Raw genomic sequence first — 20,513 nt, 5'->3', positions numbered from 1 at the left:
TGTTTACTGTGTGTCCGTGCTTCGTATTTACCCGGATAAATAAAAGGTAAACAAACACACGCTTCACCTGAAACACTAACCGCAGAGACCAACTTCAGCTGATAAAAGCTTTAGACCTGCTTAGATGCCTACGTGTGAACCAGGTCAGGAACTCCAAAATACCCCACAGTTAATGAGATTAAGACGCACAGCTGTCGTGCTGGAACAACATGAAATCAGCAAGTCACATATAGAACAAGGTAGAGGTAGTCTGAGGAGGTGAGTGGACATATAACACAACTTAAGAAAGATTTCCCTCAAAGTTTGGATTCATATGAGTGTTCTTAATTCCGTCTTGTATCACATTCAATTTAAAAAAAATAATAATCTGGACAGATTGCAAAGGTGAATATATTCACATTATAATGAAGCGTTATTTGGCCCTAAACAGAAAGCACATGCAAACATTTAAAATAATGTGAATGTCAAATGGGGAAGGCTGACCATAACCCTTTTTACACTTCGGTTCCGCCACAGCACCTTAACAAAGCTCCATTGTCCTGCTGCCTTTGTCATTTTACATTGGACCAAGCAACGCCGGCGTAAAGCCGCCCCAGTGTGTGTTTTTACACAGCGTTCTGGCGTTGTGGAAGCAAAGCGTGCTCGAGGTGTAAGCAAACAGTACGTACTTCACATACACACATGGCTCTGAGCCACCCTGCTAGCTCCTCTGTTTACAATGACACTGAGGCGGACGACTTCGGCCCAACATTCAGTCTCTGTGAGTTTTACATAGAAGACAAAAGGCGTAATAATCTCAATTGGCAAATCGAAAGCTTCGCCTTCCGGGTCAGCTCCCTCATCACCATGACGGTTCGGTACAACGCCTGCATTACTGCTGGCACTGCACCAACCTGTCTGTCAATCTCACAATCCATTTTACCTTCACTCAGGAACAAGACCCAAAGATACCTAAACTCCATTGCTTGAGACAGTAACTCATTCCCCCCGGGTCAGTTCTTGTCCATGGAAATCACAAACAGAATCAGTGACAAGGGACAACCGTGGCTGAGGTCATCAACCACGGGATAAGTGTTTGACTTTGTTCTGAGGATACAGACACAGCTCTCACTTTGGTTAAAGAGGGACCAGATGGCTTGTATATTCCCGCAGTTACCCGCAGCAATTCTGCAAGGGCAAAGAGTTTGGCCACTGTTCCATAGCCAGGACAGAATCCACATTGTTCCCCCTGTATCTGAAGTTTTATGATAGGCCGAAGACTCCTTTCCAGCCCCGTGGAATAAACTTTCCCCTGGAGGCTGAGTAGTGTGATACCCCTATACCTGGAGCACACTCTTTGGTCTCCTTTTTTGAAAATGGGAACCATAACCCCAGTTTGCCATTCCACAGGCACTGTCCCAGACCTCCATGCAACATTGATGACAGCCTGACAATGTCCAGAGCCCTTAGCAACTTAGGGTGAATCTACACCTGGCGCCTAGCCACTAAGGAGCTTCTCTGTAACCTCTGCCAAGCATGTGGGTAAGGCTTCCCCTGGATCTCTGGACTCTGCCTCCTCATCAGAAGACGTGTTGATTGGGTTCAGGAGCTCCTCAGAGTGTTCTTTCCACTGCTCAACAATATCCCAAGTTCAGGCCGCTTCCCCTGCTGATGACAGCCTGATCTAAGCCATTTCATTCCCCTCCTGAGTCTAATGGTTTAGTTCTTTAAGGCCAAACAAAGTCCTTCTCCATAGCCTTACTGAACTTCTCCCTAGCCACCCAGCCAGAAAGCTCTCCTTCTTCAGCCTGGCAGCTTCCTTCACCGTTGGTGTCAGCCAACAAGTTCTTAGGTTGCCCTAACAACAGGCACAAATGTCCACATCGTCCGATCCAGCTCACTACCAGTTGGTAAACAGTTGACAGCTCTGATGCTCTCTTAACTTGAGTGTCCAAGACGTAAGACCACAGATCTTAATATACAATAACAATCAATCATTTATTTTTTTGGTTATGGTTCCAGGTACACTTAATATTCATCCTATGCTCAACATAGTGTTCGTTAAGCTATGCAGTCCCAGACGGAATCGTTTTCAGGACACTGCCTTGGGACTCCAATAAGGCCACACACTCTGAACTGCTACAGGGTTCATAAGCACAAACCACAGTCAGAGCCTTTCTCTTAGCAACTCGCAGTTGCACAAAGGCGACCCTCTTGTTTCCTGGGGAGAACTCTGACACAATGACTCTAAGCCAGGGGCTTGTGAGGACCCCCATGCCTGCCCAATGCCTTTCACCCTGGGCAATTTGTTAAAGAAGAGAGTCCAACTATTCTCCAGAAGTTTAGTCCCACAACCAGTCCTGTGCATGGTTGTAAGACCAACTATATCCAGCTGGTAATGCGCCACCCTATCCCTGGGGGTAGTAGGCCCGCTGGGAGGTGGCTCATGGCACCAGGCTGAGCCGGGCTGAAATTTTCTATGTTGGCTTGGAAGTTGACTTTCAACTATTCTTGACCTTGGGAACACCAGTCACAATGGGCACTGTAACCAGTGATATGATTGAAATCTCCAGAAAAGCAATTCAATGGACCCTGGGGCTGTATTGTTTTGTTAACTGCTGTTGCCAAAGTCAAAAGTTAGCTCAGATTTAACCACGATATATCCTTAAAAAAGTATTTTGCTCATTTTTGCATTCAGAATAGACCAAAGTTTCTTGTTTCAGACATAATCTCAGACATGTAACCCTGATTACAGCATCCCTTGCTTATAATCCATGCATGTGTGCAGACGCAGGTCATGTGGGCTGTCTTGTGGGTGATTATCCAGCAGCATTACACAGACAGAGGGAGGGAGGCAGAGCAGAGGGATAAATCAACAAAAATAGATAGGCCAATAGAATTGCAGGGCTGACACCGGACTGGTAAAGCTGAGAAGGAGGGAGACAGACACAGAAACGGACAGTGACAGGGAGGATGACACCCTATGGTCTTGGTGTCAAATAAAGAGGACAGAAGAAGGATTCTCAGACTCTGCCTGTAGGGTAAGGCATACAAAAATGGCCCTGATTACTTTTAACAGAAAACCTACTCAGTTTTGAATTTAAGAGGATAATCCTTATTTGAGGTTACTTTTTTGTTTATCTGCTTTGGGAGCCACAACTTAACTGTTGCGCTGGACCTGCTGCGGAAAACACAGGGCCGGAGGAGGGGCACCAGGAGGAGACGTGCTGCTGCCAGGCCAAAGAGGAAGCTCGAGAACAGGCTCCGCGGAGTGATGAGGACGGCCAGGCGGGCCAGCAACGTGGAGGTGCCCTCCTTCCTCCGCCAGCTGGTCAAAGAAACAGAGAAGGTGGTCACCTTCTTCTTCAAAGGGGGGCCTAGGGAAACAGAACATGGGGAGGAGGACGGTTTTGATGAGGACAACTCGATGCCAAGCCCGTACCTGGACCGCCCCATCCTGGAGAAGCATGTGTCGGAGGGGGGGTCTCAGTCAGGATTGAACTATGCTGTGGCGAGCATGCAGGGCTGGAGGGCTCAGATGGAGGATGCCCATGCCTGCATGCCCCAGCTGAGAGGAGAGCTGACAGAGTGGGGGTACTTTGCTGTTTTTGATGGACACGCAGGCACCACAGTGGCGCAGTACTGCTCCAGAAACCTGCTGGATCACATCCTGGCCACAGGTACGGAACTCATCAGGGACTATCAACTTGAATCTCATTAAGATAATCAAATCCCTTCCTCTGGCACTGAAAACCCTTTTAATTGTTTGTTAGGGCAGAATGGACTCCCAATTATTTAATGACGTCAAGCCCTTGTTTCACAGTGCCTTAAGTAGTTTTGCACAACAGGATTATTAAACTGTTATAAACGTTATATAACGGACTTTGATGACACGGTTTTAAGCATGGAAGAAGACTTGATTCAGGCTTGATACACCTTGAAAGTCCTTGAAAGTAGCTGCTTAATAGCAGATTTATAAGAACCAAAAGAATTCAGGTTTAAAGGTGGGATTACCTTGGATAACTAAGATACTGTACTACTAAAATATAACAAAAATGTATATCTAATCTGTGCCTCTTAAAAAAAAATCAGTGCCATTGTGTTGGCCATGTTGTAGTGGATATCTTGGTACTCTGACCTTCCAGTCTGCAGTTAAATGTTGACAGTTCACAAATCCAACACAAACAGACCCCAATTTTTATGGTACCATGGTCAATGTATGTGTGCCCCTATTTTAGTGCCAGAAAATATCCAGAATGGTGTAAAAACCAAATGTTGCCCCCTCATTATCCACAGGTGGGGTCAAAGCCAGCGCGGACCCTGAGCAGGTGAAGGAGGGGATCCGTGAAGCCTTCCTGGACATTGATAGCCACATGCACAAACTGGCTCGCCAGGACAACTGGGACCGCAGTGGCACCACCGCGGCAGCTGTCATGATTTCACCACGCCACATTTACTTTGTGAATTGTGGGGACTCACGCACCCTGCTCTGCAATAACGGCCAGGTGGTCTTCTACACGGAGGACCACAAGCCGTTCAACCCCAGAGAAAAGGAGCGCATCCAGAATGCTGGAGGCTCCGTGACCCTGCAGAGAGTCAACGGCTCGCTGGCCGTTTCCAGAGCGCTGGGGGACTTTGACTTCAAGGAGGTGGATTGGAGGCCGCAGACGGAGCAGCTGGTGTCGCCGGAGCCCGAGGTGTACGAGATGGAGAGGAGGTCCGATGATGAGTTCCTCATTCTGGCATGTGACGGCGTTTGGGACGCCATCGGAAATGAGGAACTGTGTGCCTTTGTGCGCAGCCGTCTGCAGGTGTGCGATGACCTGAGAGAGATCTGCACCCAGGTCATTGACCTCTGTCTCTATAAGGTGAGGAGTCCACGACAGAATACGAACAAGTTTCATGAAAAAATAAGAAAGTGAAAGCCTTTGATGAAAGATTAAGATACCGACTGATACATTGAAACACATGTGTGGTTCATGATTGAAAAAGAATCAGTAAGAAGTAATTTTCCAACATTGCACCAGGGAGAAGAATCACTGGGATGACAAACGGAGTGTAATGCCAATGCTTCTAATTTGATACCTGAGTTTCAAGGTCCATTTAACAGCTGAGTGAGCTTTCAATAGTAGAAATCAAACAACCAATACAACCAAAAGTCCCCAGGAAGCTACTGAACCGACCGTGTGGTGAGATTATTTCGTCATCAACTGGTCAACTTTTAATCGCCTATAATTTGTTAAACCAACATGAAAAAAGTATCTTTAGTAAAATTAAAACTTTTAGAATACCAAGACAACTCGGCATAATCAATCTGCAGAGGAAGATCTCGTGATACAATGAAAAGCTCCAGTACAAACACTAAATGACATCCACATGTCTTTCAGCAAAACCCCTTTTAAAAGTTATAGTAATAATTCTATTCTATCGCCAAATGAGGTAACACAATGTTGATTGAGCCTACGGCCCACTGATGAAAGCCTTTGCATTAAAAAATAAGTGAAAATCCAAAGAAAAAGAAACTAATTTGACGCTCAGATGAAGGCAAACAGTCTAAAAAGGAAAGCGACCGTCAGCGAGGAAAATCAAGAGTTACAACCGGAGCCAACCGTGGACGTCACACATGCAACACTGTTTGGATATCTGGGAAGTGTGCTCCCGCAATTACCGTTTATCGCCAGAGGTGCTGCTAAAGAGAAGGGAACTGAGATCTTCGAGATTACCGCTTTAATAAAAGAATCTAGAGTTCTCAAAATGTAATGCTGCCTGAACACAGGCCAGAATCTTAACCTAAATAAAATGATTTAAGTTGGTCAAAAAACATCCCAGAAAAAAATTCAAGGAGTAACACCAACATACTCAGTCTTGATACTTGACACTGGTGCCAACAGGCTGAATGAAGCTGCTCTGGGAACATCATAGTGCTAAAAAGGAGCTTCCTAAATAAACCACATAAAAGTACGTATGCTGAATATCTAAAAAGTGGGAAATGGCCTGTGGTTATTTTGTGAAAACATTTTGATAGATACACAAATCATTTCTCCACCAAGGGTCTTTTTTTTACCATTTGTACATGTTGTATTATCACCCCTAACAAGCCTCCGGGGTTATTCCAGGACACACAGTGTTACAGCAGGTGGATTTATGAATGGGAAGCCTTACGTTAAGTGAGTGTTGCTGGCAGGTGTAAACTGTGGGTAGGGTCTCTGTGAGGAGGAATTACAGTCACGTTATGTAAGTAGATTTCTCCTGCAGGTCGTCCTAATGCTCGTTAGTACTGCCTGTTTAAACAGTGACGAACTTGCCCTATAAATAGCTGCATTAAGGCATGCAGGGCTATGGGATCGGAGGGGAGAAATGCTACATATAGCTCGGATTAACACTGGATGTGAGTCTGTTGACGGCAGCCCAGTGTTACCACTCCATACATACCGGCTCAGAGGCTTTATCCTGGCCAAGACGTGCTGCTATTTATTTCACCTAAAAGGGCTTACTGTTGAAAGACTGCATGTTCCAGTACACGCTGAGCCTCACTGCTCGCTGTCATATCTGATGTCATAACCAACAGGCTGATGGTCTGAAAACTGCAGAGACTTTAGAATGTCGCCTGGCTGATACTGCGTTTTGAAGTGAATACTCATATTAAAATGAAGGATGAAAAAATAATAACAAAATACTACACAGCAGTATTTTTTTAAACATCAACAATTATTTTTCCACTGCACTATTACGTTACTTATCGGCACACCCATTGGTATAAATCTATGTACGTCGGCATGACCAATTCATTCATTCATCTATCTCTTTTCACTGGTTCTTTTTTTCAAGCCAGAGATGATTCTGAATGCGGAATATCATGTTTTTTCCGCAAAAAAACAGAGAAATAATATTAAGTAAATATCTTTTTCAAACCAATATATATACAATTATATTTGGCTCAGACCTCAGTCCACTGATATTTTCTATTTTCTTTACATATTTCACAGAATTTTAAGGGATGAAAGAAGTACTAGGATTCTTTACTGAAGTAAAAGTACAAGTACAGTATGAATATACTCCGTTGCAAGTACTGCACTTTAAATTCTCAAGAAGTGTTATCAGTAAAATATACTTTAAGCATCTGAAGCAAAAACGGTAGTTATGCAGGCAGGAGGTCCCCATGCTAGAGTTTATTTTGTTAGAATTGTTGCTTGTATGATGAATGAGCAATTCTAACCCAATAATATCATCTAATACTGGTATGTAATTTATCTATAGTGCAGGATTACTCTTCATAATCCGTAAAATTAGCTGGCAAACGAATGTGGTGAATTAAAAATTCTCTTCTGAAAGTATTTAAGTATATATTAGCATAAAACATAAATACTCAAATAAAGTGAAAGTACCTTAAAATATAAAGCACTAAACTACCTTCCACCATAGTGCTTCACTGATGATTATGCGCTCTGTCTCCACCTGCAGGGCAGCTTGGATAACATCAGCGTCATCATTGTCTGCTTCCCCGGCGCCCCCCAGGTGTCTCAGGAGGCACTGCAGCAGGAGGCAAAGATGGAGCAGCAGATTGATATGAAAGTGGAAGGTGATTGGCTGCTTAAGAGTCTCTTCAAAGCCCAACAATCTAGTCTTTAAACTACTCTTAGCGTACTGTTTTCTAACCTTAATGTTCTGACTTTCTCCCTTCACAGAGATCATCCAGATGATGCGGTCCAGAGATGAGGACCCTGACCTTTTGTACGTGATCAAATTCCTGGCTGCAGAAGAGATGCCAGGGCTGCCACCAGGAGGAGGCATCACCAGCAAGTGAGTCCGAGCAAATAACTCCACCGAAGAACAAGAGAATATTTAGGGAATGTAAACAGAAATCCTTTTGACACAAACACCACTGTTTCTGTCTTTGCAGGCGGGACTGTATCATCTCTGCTTATCAGAAACACGTCATGGCTCTCAGATCTCAGGAGCCCATGGTAAGACACACAAGTCACATGACACTACACTTGGATGTCATTAGATGAAGGCTGATTCAAAATATAACCATCTCAAAAATATATGCCTCATTCCCAGTTTTCCCAGGACTGCATTTAATGATTATTTAATTATTGATTATTCAGCTGATTAATGTTTCACATAAATCACAAATCATTTTGGTCTAATAAGCATCAAATACAGAGAAAAATCTACTTAACAATGTCTTATTTTGTTTAACTTACATTTAAAAACCCTTTAAAAAAAAACCCATACTAATCAATTAATTACAAAAAAATATCAACAGCATAGTTGATTATGAAAGTATCAATCTTTGTGGCCATGGGAATAATAGCAATTATTATATGCCTCATTTACATGAACATTTAAAGTAACAATCTCAAACTTTTTCATTTAAATAAATGTATTTTAAAGCTCCTGTGAGGAACTTTCAGTTTGTGTTGATTTTGGCACCCCCTGTGGACGAGGCCGCCCTGCTTATCTCTTTGCTGATTTTGTAGGTTTTAAACAAAAAATCTCATCCTGCTTTCTTTAAGTCATATGTGTCACTCATTTTAAATTTCTGCCCTGGAAAATGTAAACAAAGGCAGCGTACAGTTAATTGCTTCCTCTGACACCTACCCCCTGCCAGAAGTTTCAGGCATTAAAAGTAACTGTAGAAATAATCATAATCTTCTTCCTGATGGTCTGGTTTGCTTTGGTAGGTAAAGGGTCATCAGAATAAATTTCAGTCTGTTTCATAACCGTCAAAAAACAGTCACTATCTTTCGCTGAATGAGTTAACACAATGGTGATTAAGCCTATGGTCCACTGATGAAAGCCTTTGCATTTGCAGTATACATTTTTTTATGGACTGGCTGTGTGGCGACATTCACGGAAAAAATCACCATCACCCAGCAGTGGTTGGTCTGTCAGACAGTGTAGGCCGAGCTAAGTGGCTGCACTTCCTTTTTCTGGAAGCATTGCGAGTAAACAGTAATCTACTATGGCTGAACAAACAAAGAAAAGATGGATGACTACAGATACAACTACAAAATAAGTGAAAATCCAAAGAAAAAGAAACAAATTCGACACTCAGATTAAGTCAAACGAAAGCAAGGAATATCAAGAGCTAGAACCATGACAAAGGGAGCCAGCCGTAGACGCCTGGTTAAATTGGGACAGGTGCTCTCATATTGTCTATTGTCAGTGGGAGGTGCTCAAGAGCACAAACATTAAAATCTTTGAGATTGCTACTTTAAAGCAATAGAACTAATATAGCTATACAAACATTTCCCTGTATATTCAATGACGTAAAGTGCCTGTTGCTCTTACAATTAAGTTGATTCTATTATTAATTTAAAGGTTACAAATGTTGTTTTGTGGCATTTCAGGACATTGAAGGATCGGAGGAGGACTCAAACTAAAGCTATCAAATTGGAAACAGAATCATCAGCTTCCTCACCATCTCCATGGAGACCAGCTTCAACAAGAAACTTGAGCAATAAACTATCGACGAGTCTTTCTGTAACAGATTCTCTTTGAGCTTTTGCTTTCCGGTCGATTAAAGTTTAAATCAGACTGTGTTGTATTCTTGTAATATAAGCGCTGTATACAGTGCCTTGGGACTCTGTTTGATACATCATCTGCACATGCGAGATGCTTATATAAGGCAGCTCATTTTACATTAGTGTGTAGCTGACATTATAAGCAAACTGCACATACAGAAAACAAATGATCCGACACTCCTTATTCTAAAGCAATCGATCACACGCACACACAGAGACACACACACACACACACAATTTATGTTCTCCACACATGGGCTACAAGCATATCAGAGGCTCTGGTGAGGGAGCGCAGTATGTCGTATCCCTCGGTAAATAATTACTTTGCACAGCGCTGTCAGGTAGCAAAGGTGACACGGTTAGCAGTGACTCGTTATAGCAGGAACATAAACGTGTGCCATAAGAGAAGAAAGACAGAGGGAGAGACATGATAAAGGATAAAGAACACAGGAGAGAGGTGGAGAGGAGGGCCATACTCAGAAAAGAGGATGAGGTGTTCCTAAGAATTAGCACACATTCCTCATTAAACCTGAACCTTTATGGCTCTTTAGAGGGGATGTGTCAGGTGTGACGTCACAGTGTTATTTAAAAGTTGTTGTCTTTTTGGAAACAGATTAGCACAGCCTGATTTAGCTCACTGATAGTAAACTTTGTTCCATTATTATCGATCTAAAATTATACAGTAGCTATTTTAGATACGTTTGTGGCTTAAAATGTATTTGTTTATGTTGTGACCGGCTTTGTGACACATTATTTATTTTACAATATTATCAGTACACTTATTTTAAACATATTTTTTTGTATTTATAGAGGTTTGAAATTTTAAAAAGTTTGAGAAAGATTTTTATTTATTTATTTATTTTTTTTATAAATCTGTTGTTGTTGTCGATTAAAATCTTAGTTAATAGTTTGTATGGTGGCCCTGAGTGGCAAACCACATCATTTCACAAAAACAATAACAATTCACAAAACAAAACATTTAACATCAAATTTTTCAAAAAACTTTCTAAAAACATTTCACAAAAAACAGACATCCTAAAAACACAAATACATTTCACAAAACAAATCAACATGTCGTGTTTTGAAATCTCATTTTTGTTTTGTCATATTACGTTTTTGTTTCAGTGTCATTCTGTTTCATGAAATTTTTAATATTTTGTGAAATGCCATTTTGTTTTCTGAAATGTCATCGAGTTTTGACTTTCAGGGCCTCCGTAGTTTTTTGGCTTTAAAATGTCACAAATTAGGGGAAAAAAACCCACATAAACGGTTTCAACAATCCATTTTAAACCATGTCTAGTTATTAGACCATGTAATCCCCCTGCAAATGATCACTTTTATGGAAGGTGATATTTGGCATTTTTCGCATAAAAAAATACTTAAATGATAAACCAATTATCAAAATAGTTACTTTTTTTCCAGTTTCAATAAAGTTGATGTCTTTTTTTTTTCCCGACAAGACAAAGATTTACAATTAAGTGTTTGCCAAATATATAATTTTGCTTAAGACATTTTCTACCTTAAGCCTATCTACAGCGTCAATATTAACAAAAACGACAGCAGGGTAGGTCAAGTCTAAGTGCAGTGACTACAACGTGAGGGGCTTTAGGTGGCTCTCTTCAGCAGTCATGGGTTCTTCAGAATGTATTGCGAGGGTGTGGCGAGGCTCGGCACCTCTGTATTAATTGACTGAGCAGAGCTTGTATTGGACAAAGCGTCCTTCTCACCTCCTCACTCCTGACAAGTCAGAACCCTGAAATATTCAAGTCATTGCAGGACGGCAAAGCTCAGCTTGGACCAGTTGTGGACAAAGATCAAGAGGAACCAAGAGGTGAAAAAAGAAGAAAAAACAACCTGAGGGGAAAGGCAAGAAACATGTGAGTAAGGACTGCGTTTGAGTGGTATTTATTTAAGTTGGCGAGTGTTTCCTCCGGTCGCTCAGATTCCTCTCACAGTGCAAACAAGTACTGGTGAACTAAGCCGCTGTTTACAGTGTAATGGCCACCTGAGGGCCCCTAAAGCAGCAGCTGCTGTCCGGTAAAGCCTGTATCTGCAAAATGTCAACTTTTCAAAGGAACTTAAAGAAATACCAATGCATTCTTAGAAGGGGTGTGTAAACCTAATAGATATATATTTTATTTTGTAGCCTACAGTACAAGAAGGTTACAACCTCAGTGATTTATTATAAAATACAATAAATATGAAGAAAGAGAGGAGTCAAGGATCAACAAGTCAGATGTGATCAAAGGGAATATAAGTTAAATTTAAGCTCCATTTTTTTCCTTATTTTTTAAGTTAAATCAGGGGTTCATTTGTTGTCATTTATTTATAAAATGAATGCTCAGTCTGCCTTAGCAACTGTCCATGTGTATGCTTTTCCCTCTGATAGCCTTGCAAAATAACTAAAACAATCACAAATAAAATTAATTAAAATTAAAAAATAACATAAGAATGAGTAAACGTGTTGGTCTCTTCCAAAACCCATAGTGTTTTATTGAGAGACTGCTTATTGGGACAACAGATAAGGGCGTTTGATAAAGTGATGAGAGAGGGGGCAAAGGGATTGGCAATCAGATGCCAGTGAGGGCCTGTGTGCCACGTGACCAGAGGCTAATTAAGTAAGTGAAACACCTGTGTGAAACAGTTAGCATTGTAGCCAGGCAAAGTTGGGTGCTAGCCATGGCAGTGGGGCACGAGTGTCTGAGCACTTTGGTGTAGAAACGTTAAATTTCGTTTTTTCCTGTGTTAATATAGTTTATTTACTGTAGTCCTCCTTCGTTTCATATGGAACAAAAGTCTGCTGAGGAGACAGGTAACACGGTACGGAAACAGACTAAACAAACATGTCCAGCAGAAACAGTTGGCTAATTAATGAGAGCTACAGCGTCTGCATGCTAACCAAACTGTAACTAACTTCCCTTATACTAACTTGATGTCACCCACCTGTAGCCGGGCAGGATGCCGCTGAACGCAGGAGACACCGGGTACGGCAGCGTGCAAGGCCCCGGGCTGACGGGCAGTGTGGGCGCCTCGGAATCTGCTCCGCTTCTCATCCCGGAAGACGCACCGGAACCGTTCCAGCGGTGGCAGCCCATGTCTAAGGAGGAGCTGGAGGTGGCGGCGGGGGGTCCGGGCTGGAGGAAAGCGCGCTGTTACCTGGTGCTGCTGTTCTGGCTGACCTGGGTGGCCATGCTCGGCATCTCCATTGCCATTATAGTGATGAGTCCCCGGCCGGTGGCCACAGAGCTCAGGTGGTGGCAGAAGTCTCTGTTCTACCAGCTGCAGCCTGACCTGTTCATGGAGAAGCAGACCGACGGGTCAGAGGGCATCAATGGTGAGGAATTTTCTGTATCATAAAAAGATTTCACTAGGATTTCAACATGTTGCAGTGCATATACAATAGGTTCTGTAAAAAAAATTTTTTTAATTTATTTACCGAGTTAATAGAAAAAAAAACATCCAAGCTACTGGATACGACAGGCCTTCAGTATCAAGTGATAAAGTAAACCTTACTTTAAGGCTATAATCACCTTGAGAAGGACAGTTTCCAAACAAAACTTCAAGTAAATTAGCTCATAAAGGTCAACATACAGTGAGCTTTGAGCAGGTCCCTAAAGATCTGAGGGGGAATTAAGTTTTTTCTGTGAAAACCAGATGGCTGACGGTTATCAAAGTTATGTTGACACAGTATGAGAGCATTAAGTCTGACCACAACAGCTATCTTATCCTGAACAAAGTCGGACTCTCATCTTTGCATCAGTCTGCATACTGTGCACAGAATAGTTGAGACTCATGTCTCTTTCATCAGGCCAGATACTTTATCTCTTACTAAATTGACTGTGCAACACTGGATTAAAACATGTTGCAACCGACTAAAATAGGGCCTGAGAAAGCTCTGGTATTTTACCTTCTCTGGGATATTAGATAACAAACTTGTTTTTCACCCCAAGAAGGGAAATTGTGCAACTGAAAGAGGTTCATCAACAGTTTAGCTTTGAAACTTAAATACTATATTATGACCATCCATCACAATCAAAACAAAGTATAAAAAGTAATTATAATGGAATGCACTAAACACCTTAAACAGTAAAAATAGGCACAAATAAAGTTAGGAAATGAGCAATTTGAACATAATGACTGATGCTGATTGATGTCACCGACTTATTCTAATGCTTACCTTTCCTAAGCCTTGTGTGAGCAGATTCCCTACATCAAGTCCCTGGGTATAGGGGCTCTTATTCTGGAGGGACTGTTTGATAAGGAGGAACCTCCTTTAAACCTCACTGCAGCTGGTGCAAGCCTTGGGACTTTGCCTCAGATCCAGCATCTGATCGCAGAGAGCAACAAAGCAGGTAATAACTATAATATTATTCAGACAGTCTGCAGAGGTAGATGAATACTCAATAAGGTTTTTCCTTGGTCCTACAGGTCTGAAAGTGGTGTTAGACTTTTGTGAAGTGGATCCAACGGGACATCAGAATGTAGCAGAAAACACAAACAGACCGTCAAACATATCAGACACAGAACATGTAAGAACCTGCTCTCTACTCATGCCAGTAAATGTGTTATCAGTGCTGCTTGTTTTCCTAAAATGTGAGACTTTCCACAGAATGGACTGCGGTTCTGGTTGCAGCAGGGTGTGGCAGGCTTCGCAATCTGTGACACGGATGCAGCGTATTCAGAAAAGGTAAACTGATACTCAATATTTTTAAGTATTTTAACAAGCAGAGTTTTCACAATCTCATAAAATATTTACATTTCAGACGTTGCTGGAATGGAGAGGTGTCTTTAAAGAGTTCAACAGTCCAGAGGAGGAAAGGTATCTTTGTAGATGTAGATTGATGTCTTTTTTAATAATATAACGAGGCTTCAGTGTCAAAGTGTGCTCATCTGTCTCTTCAGGATTGTGGTGGTAAAACAGACAAGAGATGTTCTACCTCCTCTAAACAACTCTACACTAGTGGATGTGGTCCTGAGGTCAATTCTGCCTTCTTCAAATGACCTCCTGCCTTCAGAGGAAGTCGCTGAAGCTATAGAGAAGCACCTGCAATCAAGAGAAGAAGATATATGGCCCAGCTGGACAGTAAGGCACAAATGCAACAGTTAACATTTTTAAATTAACCATTGCTTTTCTATATTTTAGTGGCAAAGTGGTGATTTGTAACAATTGGTAAGCTTCAAGTCAGCTTCACATAAACATAAATATTACATTTTGTAAGGTATATATTTGAATGAACATGGATATTAAGTCTTTTTTCCAACTACATCCCTGTGACTTGTAAACATTTTTTCACCTATTTGCCTAAAAAATCTGGAGAAAAATGAGAAATGGTTTCAATATTTCAAAGGTCAAATGTGACTATTTAGATATCTCGTTTTCGCAGATAACCTTGCAAAGATCCGCAGACATTGACTAACATACACTATGACGAACCGAGTAAAAATTTCTCCATTCTGAGGTCATAACAAACTTTCACAAGAATGAAGTTGGTTTTTGGCTTGAGGTTAACAAATACACAAAATATTCAACCGCTCATTTTAACTAATTCTTTCAGCTGTAATTAAAAAGCATAAGACATTTGGTAAATATGTGTTTTATAGCCCTTTAGTTTTTGTGAGGGTGTTAATGAAGTACTGTATTGTTTTTCCGCAGGTTGGAGGTAAAGCGTCTCCTGACTTGAAGAAATTACTCCTGGTGCTGATGATGACACTGCCCGGATCGCCTGCAGTCCAGTATGATGAAGAGCTCGACCAAAGAAAGGTGAATTCTTGCTTCAGTGTTGGAGTCCATTAGTTATCGGTTTTAAAAGTTGACATTGCCAAAAAAATGTTTTCTTCCTTACAGAATGTGTCTCTGAGAGTCAGCACGTCACCTGGCGAGGCGAACACACCATCAGACAGTCCTACAGTAAGAATCCGAGCCAGCTGTCCCTCTAGATATGAGTCCCATCTTTTGAAATCATGTTGTTTAACTGTCCTGCACTTGTTTCTACCCTCCTTTCCTCAGGACAAGGAGAAGAAGAAGCGTTTAGCCGTAGCTCTCTTCACCTCCCTCAGTCGCTCCAGAGCCAGAGAAGAAGCTCTTCTCTTCGGCAGCTTCACTTTCCTCCCCTTCAACTCCTCCGCCAACGCATCCTCCTCCTCCACCCCTGACTCTCCTCCTTCTCCCCCGATCCTGGCCTTCTTGCGCTCCTGGGGTTGCGTCCACTTCCTCGTCCTGCTCAACGTCGGGCCTGAGCCTCACGCCCTGGATCCCGCCTGGGCCCCGAGTCTGCCCAAAGCCGGAGTGTTTGTGACCAGCACAGGAATGGACCGTTTGGGGACGACGGCTCTGGACACACTGGAAATGCAGCCTCGTGAAGCCATCGTCATTAAACTGTTTGAGGCAGGAAGCTACTCCTAGTTTGTCCTCACAGAAAGAAATGTCTGGCACAGCTGTTTTTATAGGTCTGAAGGCATGTGCTCAGAGGTCACTGAAAATAAAATAGTTGTTCTGTGTCACATCATTTGCTGTCAGTATATTGTGCATATTCATAGGTGAGTACACCAGGCATGTCTTCTTATAGTTAACCTTTTGTATAAATCATGTCGGGACAATCTGATAAAACCCATTTTGAAAGGAGTTTCAGCCATTGTTCTGTATACAAGTCATTTTTCTTTGGTTTGGTTTCCTGGCAAAATGAGTCAGTTTTAGAGCAAAAAAAAAAACCAATGCTGTGAATGTTTTTTTCTCAGACAAATAGTTTTGAAATTTTATGGTTAATTTCTGACGTAATTCTTCTGAACATGTGTTAGCTCAGCTGCAGTTGTGTTGCCATTAATCATTCGTCTGATCTGCTGAAACAAACCACAATGTGAGCCGCGGTACACACCTACATGTGAATTCTGATTCATTGAGCCCTGAGGGACATTTTTTGAGCAACTTGTGCATGGGAAGCAGATGAAGCTTTGCTTGTATTGATACTCTGCATATTATCTATATCCTTTGTATCACTGTTCTGTCACTGAACAGCGGTTGCTTGAGGGTAAACTGACTTTAAAATGCACATCCAGATGTAGAGTGCACATATTTACCACATAGGGGTGCTGCACGACCAGCCAACACACTGAGTCTAACTTTGGTCAATATTGACCTAAATCAGGATGACAAACTGATGTTAGAACATATGAAAATTAGAGTTTTCAGTAAGCTCATCAGCTCTTGATTTCAGTTTTGTTTATGTTGCAAGTCCAATTCCCACATAAGCTAGCACTTTCAAATGTAAATATTTAGCACTGCAGCTCTCTGTTACTGTGAATCATACATCTGTCACCATTTAGAGACTCACATTCTGTAAATTCTATTTTTATGGAACCTCTGACAACATTTTGTGGTTTTGTGCAGTCAAATGAAATTAAAATTCAAAGCGAACGGTCAAAGGTACAATTATTCATGAACAAAAACAATTGGTCCGGAAAAACAAGATCTTTCTATTTCTTGCTAAATATCATCCTTATGGCTAATACAAAAGTAAGCACACACAATCTACAACCCCTGGCAAAAATTACGGAATCACCAGTCTCGGAGGATGTTCATTCAGTTGTTTAATTTTGTAGAAAAAAAAGCAGATCACAGACATGACACAAAACTAAAGTCATTTCAAATGGCAACTCTCTGGCTTTAAGAAACACTAAAAGAAATCAAGAAAAAAAAATGCGGTAGTCAGTAACAGTTACTTCTTTAGACCAAGCAGAGGGAAAAAATTATGGAATCACTCAATTCTGAGGAAAAAATTATGGAATCATGAAAAAAAAACAACAAAAGAACACTTCAACACACCACTAGTACTTTGTTGCACCACCTCTGGCTTTTATAACAGCTCGCAGTCTCAGAGGCATTGACTTAATGAGTGACAAACAGTTCTCTTCATCAATCTGGCTCCAACTTTCTCTGATTGCTTTTGCCAGATCAGCTTTGCAGGTTGGTGCCTTGTCATGGACCATTTTCTTCAACTTCCACCACAGATTTTCAATTGGATTGAGATCCGGACTATTTGCAGGCCATGACATTGACCTTATGTGTCTTTCTTCAATGAATGTTTTCACAGTTTTTGCTCTATGGCAAGATGCATTATCATCCTGAAAAATGATTTCATCATCCCCAAACGCCCTTTCAATTGATGGGATAAGAAAAGTGTCCAAAATGTCAACGTAAACTTGTGCATTTATTGAAGATGTAATGACAGCCATCTCCCCAGTGCCTTTACCTGACATGCAGCCCCATATCATCAATGACTGTGGAAATTTGCATGTTTTCTTCAGGCAGTCGTCTTCATAAATCTCATTGGAACGGCACCAGACAAAAGTTCCAGCATCATCACCTTGCCCAATGCAGATTCGCGATTCATCACTGAATATGACTTTCATCCAGTCATCCACAGTCCACAATTGCCTTTCCTTAGCCCATTGTAACCTTGTTTTTTCCTGTTTAGGTGTTAATGATGGCTTTCGTTTAGCTTTCCTGTATGTAAATCCCATTTCCTTTAGGCGGTTTCTTACAGTTCGGTCACAGACGTTGACTCCAGTTTCCTCCCATTTGTTCCTCATTTGTTTTTCTGTGCATTTTCTGTTTTCAAGACATATTGCTTTAAGTTTTCTGTCTTGATGCTTTGATGTCTTCCTTGGTCTACCAGTATGCTTGCCTTTAACAACCTTCCCATGTTGTTTGTACTTGGTCCAGATTTTAGACACAGCTGACTGTGAACAACCAACATCTTTTGCAACATTGCGTGATGATTTACCTTCTTTAAGAAGTTTGATAATCCTCTCCTTTGTTTCAATTGACATCTCTTGTGTTGGAGCCATGATTCATGTCAGTCCACTTGGTGCAACAGCTCTCCAAGGTGTGATCACTCCTGTTTAACTGCAGACTAATGAGCAGATCTAATCTGATGCAGGTGTTAGTTTTGGGAATGGAAATTTACAGGGTGATTCCATAATTTTTTCCTCAGAATTGAGTGATTCCATAATTTTTTCCCTCTGCTTGGTCTAAAGAAGTAACTGTTACTGACTACCGCATTTTTTTTTCTTGATTTCTTTTAGTGTTTCTTAAAGCCAGAGAGTTGCCATTTGAAATGACTTTAGTTTTGTGTCATGTCTGTGATCTGCTTTTTTTCTACAAAATTAAACAACTGAATGAACATCCTCCGAGACTGGTGATTCCATAATTTTTGCCAGGGGTTGTAGTACAGGGGTGCCCAATCCTGCTCCTGGGGTCCGTTTCACAAAGCAGGTTCAACAAACTCTGAGTCTAACCCTGAACTCTGAGTCGATCTACTCTGAGATAGGAAACTCTGAGTTTTCGGTTCCAGAACAGCTGATCAGAGTTAGTTCAATCAACTCTGAGTAGGTTCACCCGGAGTTAAGTGCGTGCACACTGACTGCAAAAAGTCAGCATTAATGGAGCCCCGACACCACGATTCACCATGGCAACGGTACACAAAAAGAGGTCCTCCTACGTCACACCAGTGGAGCTCGAAATCCTCATGCGGACGTTCAGCGAATACGAGCATGTTTTTAGAAAAATAAAGTAACACGGCTGCAGCTGCAAAAGAGAGAGAAGCGGCGTGGGAACAAACTGCTGCTCGAGTAAATGCGCAAGTTTAAACTGGTCTATTTATTTAATACTTAATCACGACCGGAAGCTAAAATTTATATTAATTTAGGAGCAATGCAGCGGGAGAAAAAAACATACATGGAAGCACTTCAATCATATTTTAAATATTAAACTAATGAAATATCATTCAGTGGCTGTTTTAATGTGCATTAGCTTTATCCCTAACATGATGCTGACTTCACATGCATTATAATTTATGTTGATTAAACTGAATGTGTTTGTTTAAATAAATAAAAGCAAATCCAATAACTTACGGCGTCTTATTTGAGTGCTCTCGGCAGTGGTGGTGGAAAATCTAAAAATGATGACTTTGACACAGATTTGTCTTTTGATTTTTTGTATCATAATTATAAAAGACTTTTGCAATGCGGTCAGAGCAGCACAGAGACGCAACGTTTCTTCTTTTAATTCGGTAAGCGCTCAAACACACGCGTGAGACGGGCTGAGTGAATGAGGAAGTCGAATTGATAGAATATAAGAGACTAGAGGGAGGAGACAGAGCGAAACTCTGAGTTTCCTGAAGAAAACCTGCTCGCGACCAGGTTAGGTTCATAGAGTCTGTTACTACGGTAACTGACCGAGAGCTTAAGTTACCTCCCTTTGTGAAACGGAAAACTCAGAGTTTCCCTCATTTCAGGGTTAACAGACTCAGAGTTTTCAATAAACCTGCTTTGTGAAACGGACCCCTGGAGAGCTACCTTCCTGCATGTTTTAGGTTTCTCCGTGCTCCACACCTGATTCGAATGTTTTGCTCATTATCAATCCCCTGAGAAGCTTCAGTTGATAACGAGCAGATCATTCAAATCAGCTGTGTTCAAGTACAGAAAAACCTAAAACATGCAGGAACGTAGCTCTCCCTGATCTAGTAGTATCAAGAATCCCAAATCTCTCTAAAACAAGTATCACAATCTAGAGTAGCATAGTAGTCTACAGTAGTAGTAATCCAAAGTAGCTCAATAACCAAACACATGAATTACTGTTTATTTTGACTACTTTCAATTTAATCCAAAACATCAAATACTGGATCATATTTAGATTGTCACAATGACACTTCTTTCCTTATCCACTCATGAATATAGCTTTTGACTTCTCCTAATGGCTACATTAACATGTATAGAGAGTCCACGGTTGTTAAGGCCTATGTTAGGGCTGTTACAAGACATAAACAACAGACTATCTGAACTTAAACACAATCATCTTCTGTTTAACTTGTCTTTATAGAATTCATGTACTGTAAACACACGTGCTCAGGTCTTCTGACAGCCGAGAACATCACAGAGAGCGCTATGTTTTTTATAGGCAGGACTGTTCAACGTCAAAATATCTCCATGAATTATTCCAGATCTCTG

The 20,513-nt window shown here is 41.4% G+C and overlaps 2 protein-coding genes across 2 annotated transcripts; both read left to right on the top strand.

The window, feature by feature from the left end:
- Positions 1 to 2,999: 2,999 nt before the first annotated feature.
- On the top strand, positions 3,000 to 9,445 carry ppm1na (protein phosphatase, Mg2+/Mn2+ dependent, 1Na (putative)). Its single transcript, XM_069668644.1, has 7 exons — positions 3,000 to 3,020; positions 3,176 to 3,659; positions 4,276 to 4,847; positions 7,441 to 7,558; positions 7,665 to 7,779; positions 7,880 to 7,943; positions 9,336 to 9,445. The coding sequence occupies exons 2-7, from the start codon at positions 3,254 to 3,256 to the stop codon at positions 9,366 to 9,368; spliced, it is 1,308 nt and encodes a 435-aa protein (XP_069524745.1). The 5' UTR covers positions 3,000 to 3,020; positions 3,176 to 3,253; the 3' UTR covers positions 9,369 to 9,445.
- A 2,743-nt stretch (positions 9,446 to 12,188) lies between these two features.
- On the top strand, positions 12,189 to 15,912 carry LOC138597426 (amino acid transporter heavy chain SLC3A2). The gene is made up of 10 exons (XM_069669024.1): positions 12,189 to 12,194; positions 12,459 to 12,843; positions 13,697 to 13,861; positions 13,938 to 14,038; positions 14,119 to 14,196; positions 14,273 to 14,328; positions 14,412 to 14,592; positions 15,163 to 15,270; positions 15,355 to 15,417; positions 15,517 to 15,912. Exons 1-10 carry the CDS (start codon positions 12,189 to 12,191, stop codon positions 15,910 to 15,912), a joined length of 1,539 nt encoding a protein of 512 aa, XP_069525125.1.
- The last annotated feature ends 4,601 nt before the right edge of the window (positions 15,913 to 20,513 follow it).

Source organism: Semicossyphus pulcher, unplaced genomic scaffold (assembly GCF_022749685.1).
Source record: "Semicossyphus pulcher isolate SPU_LCO1_2020_fin unplaced genomic scaffold, fSemPul1.0.p SCAF_19, whole genome shotgun sequence".
In the NCBI taxonomy this organism is placed as follows: Eukaryota; Metazoa; Chordata; class Actinopteri; order Labriformes; family Labridae; genus Semicossyphus; species Semicossyphus pulcher.
Note: the sequence above shows the minus strand (reverse complement) of the source record. Positions and strands in the feature narration are given on the sequence as shown.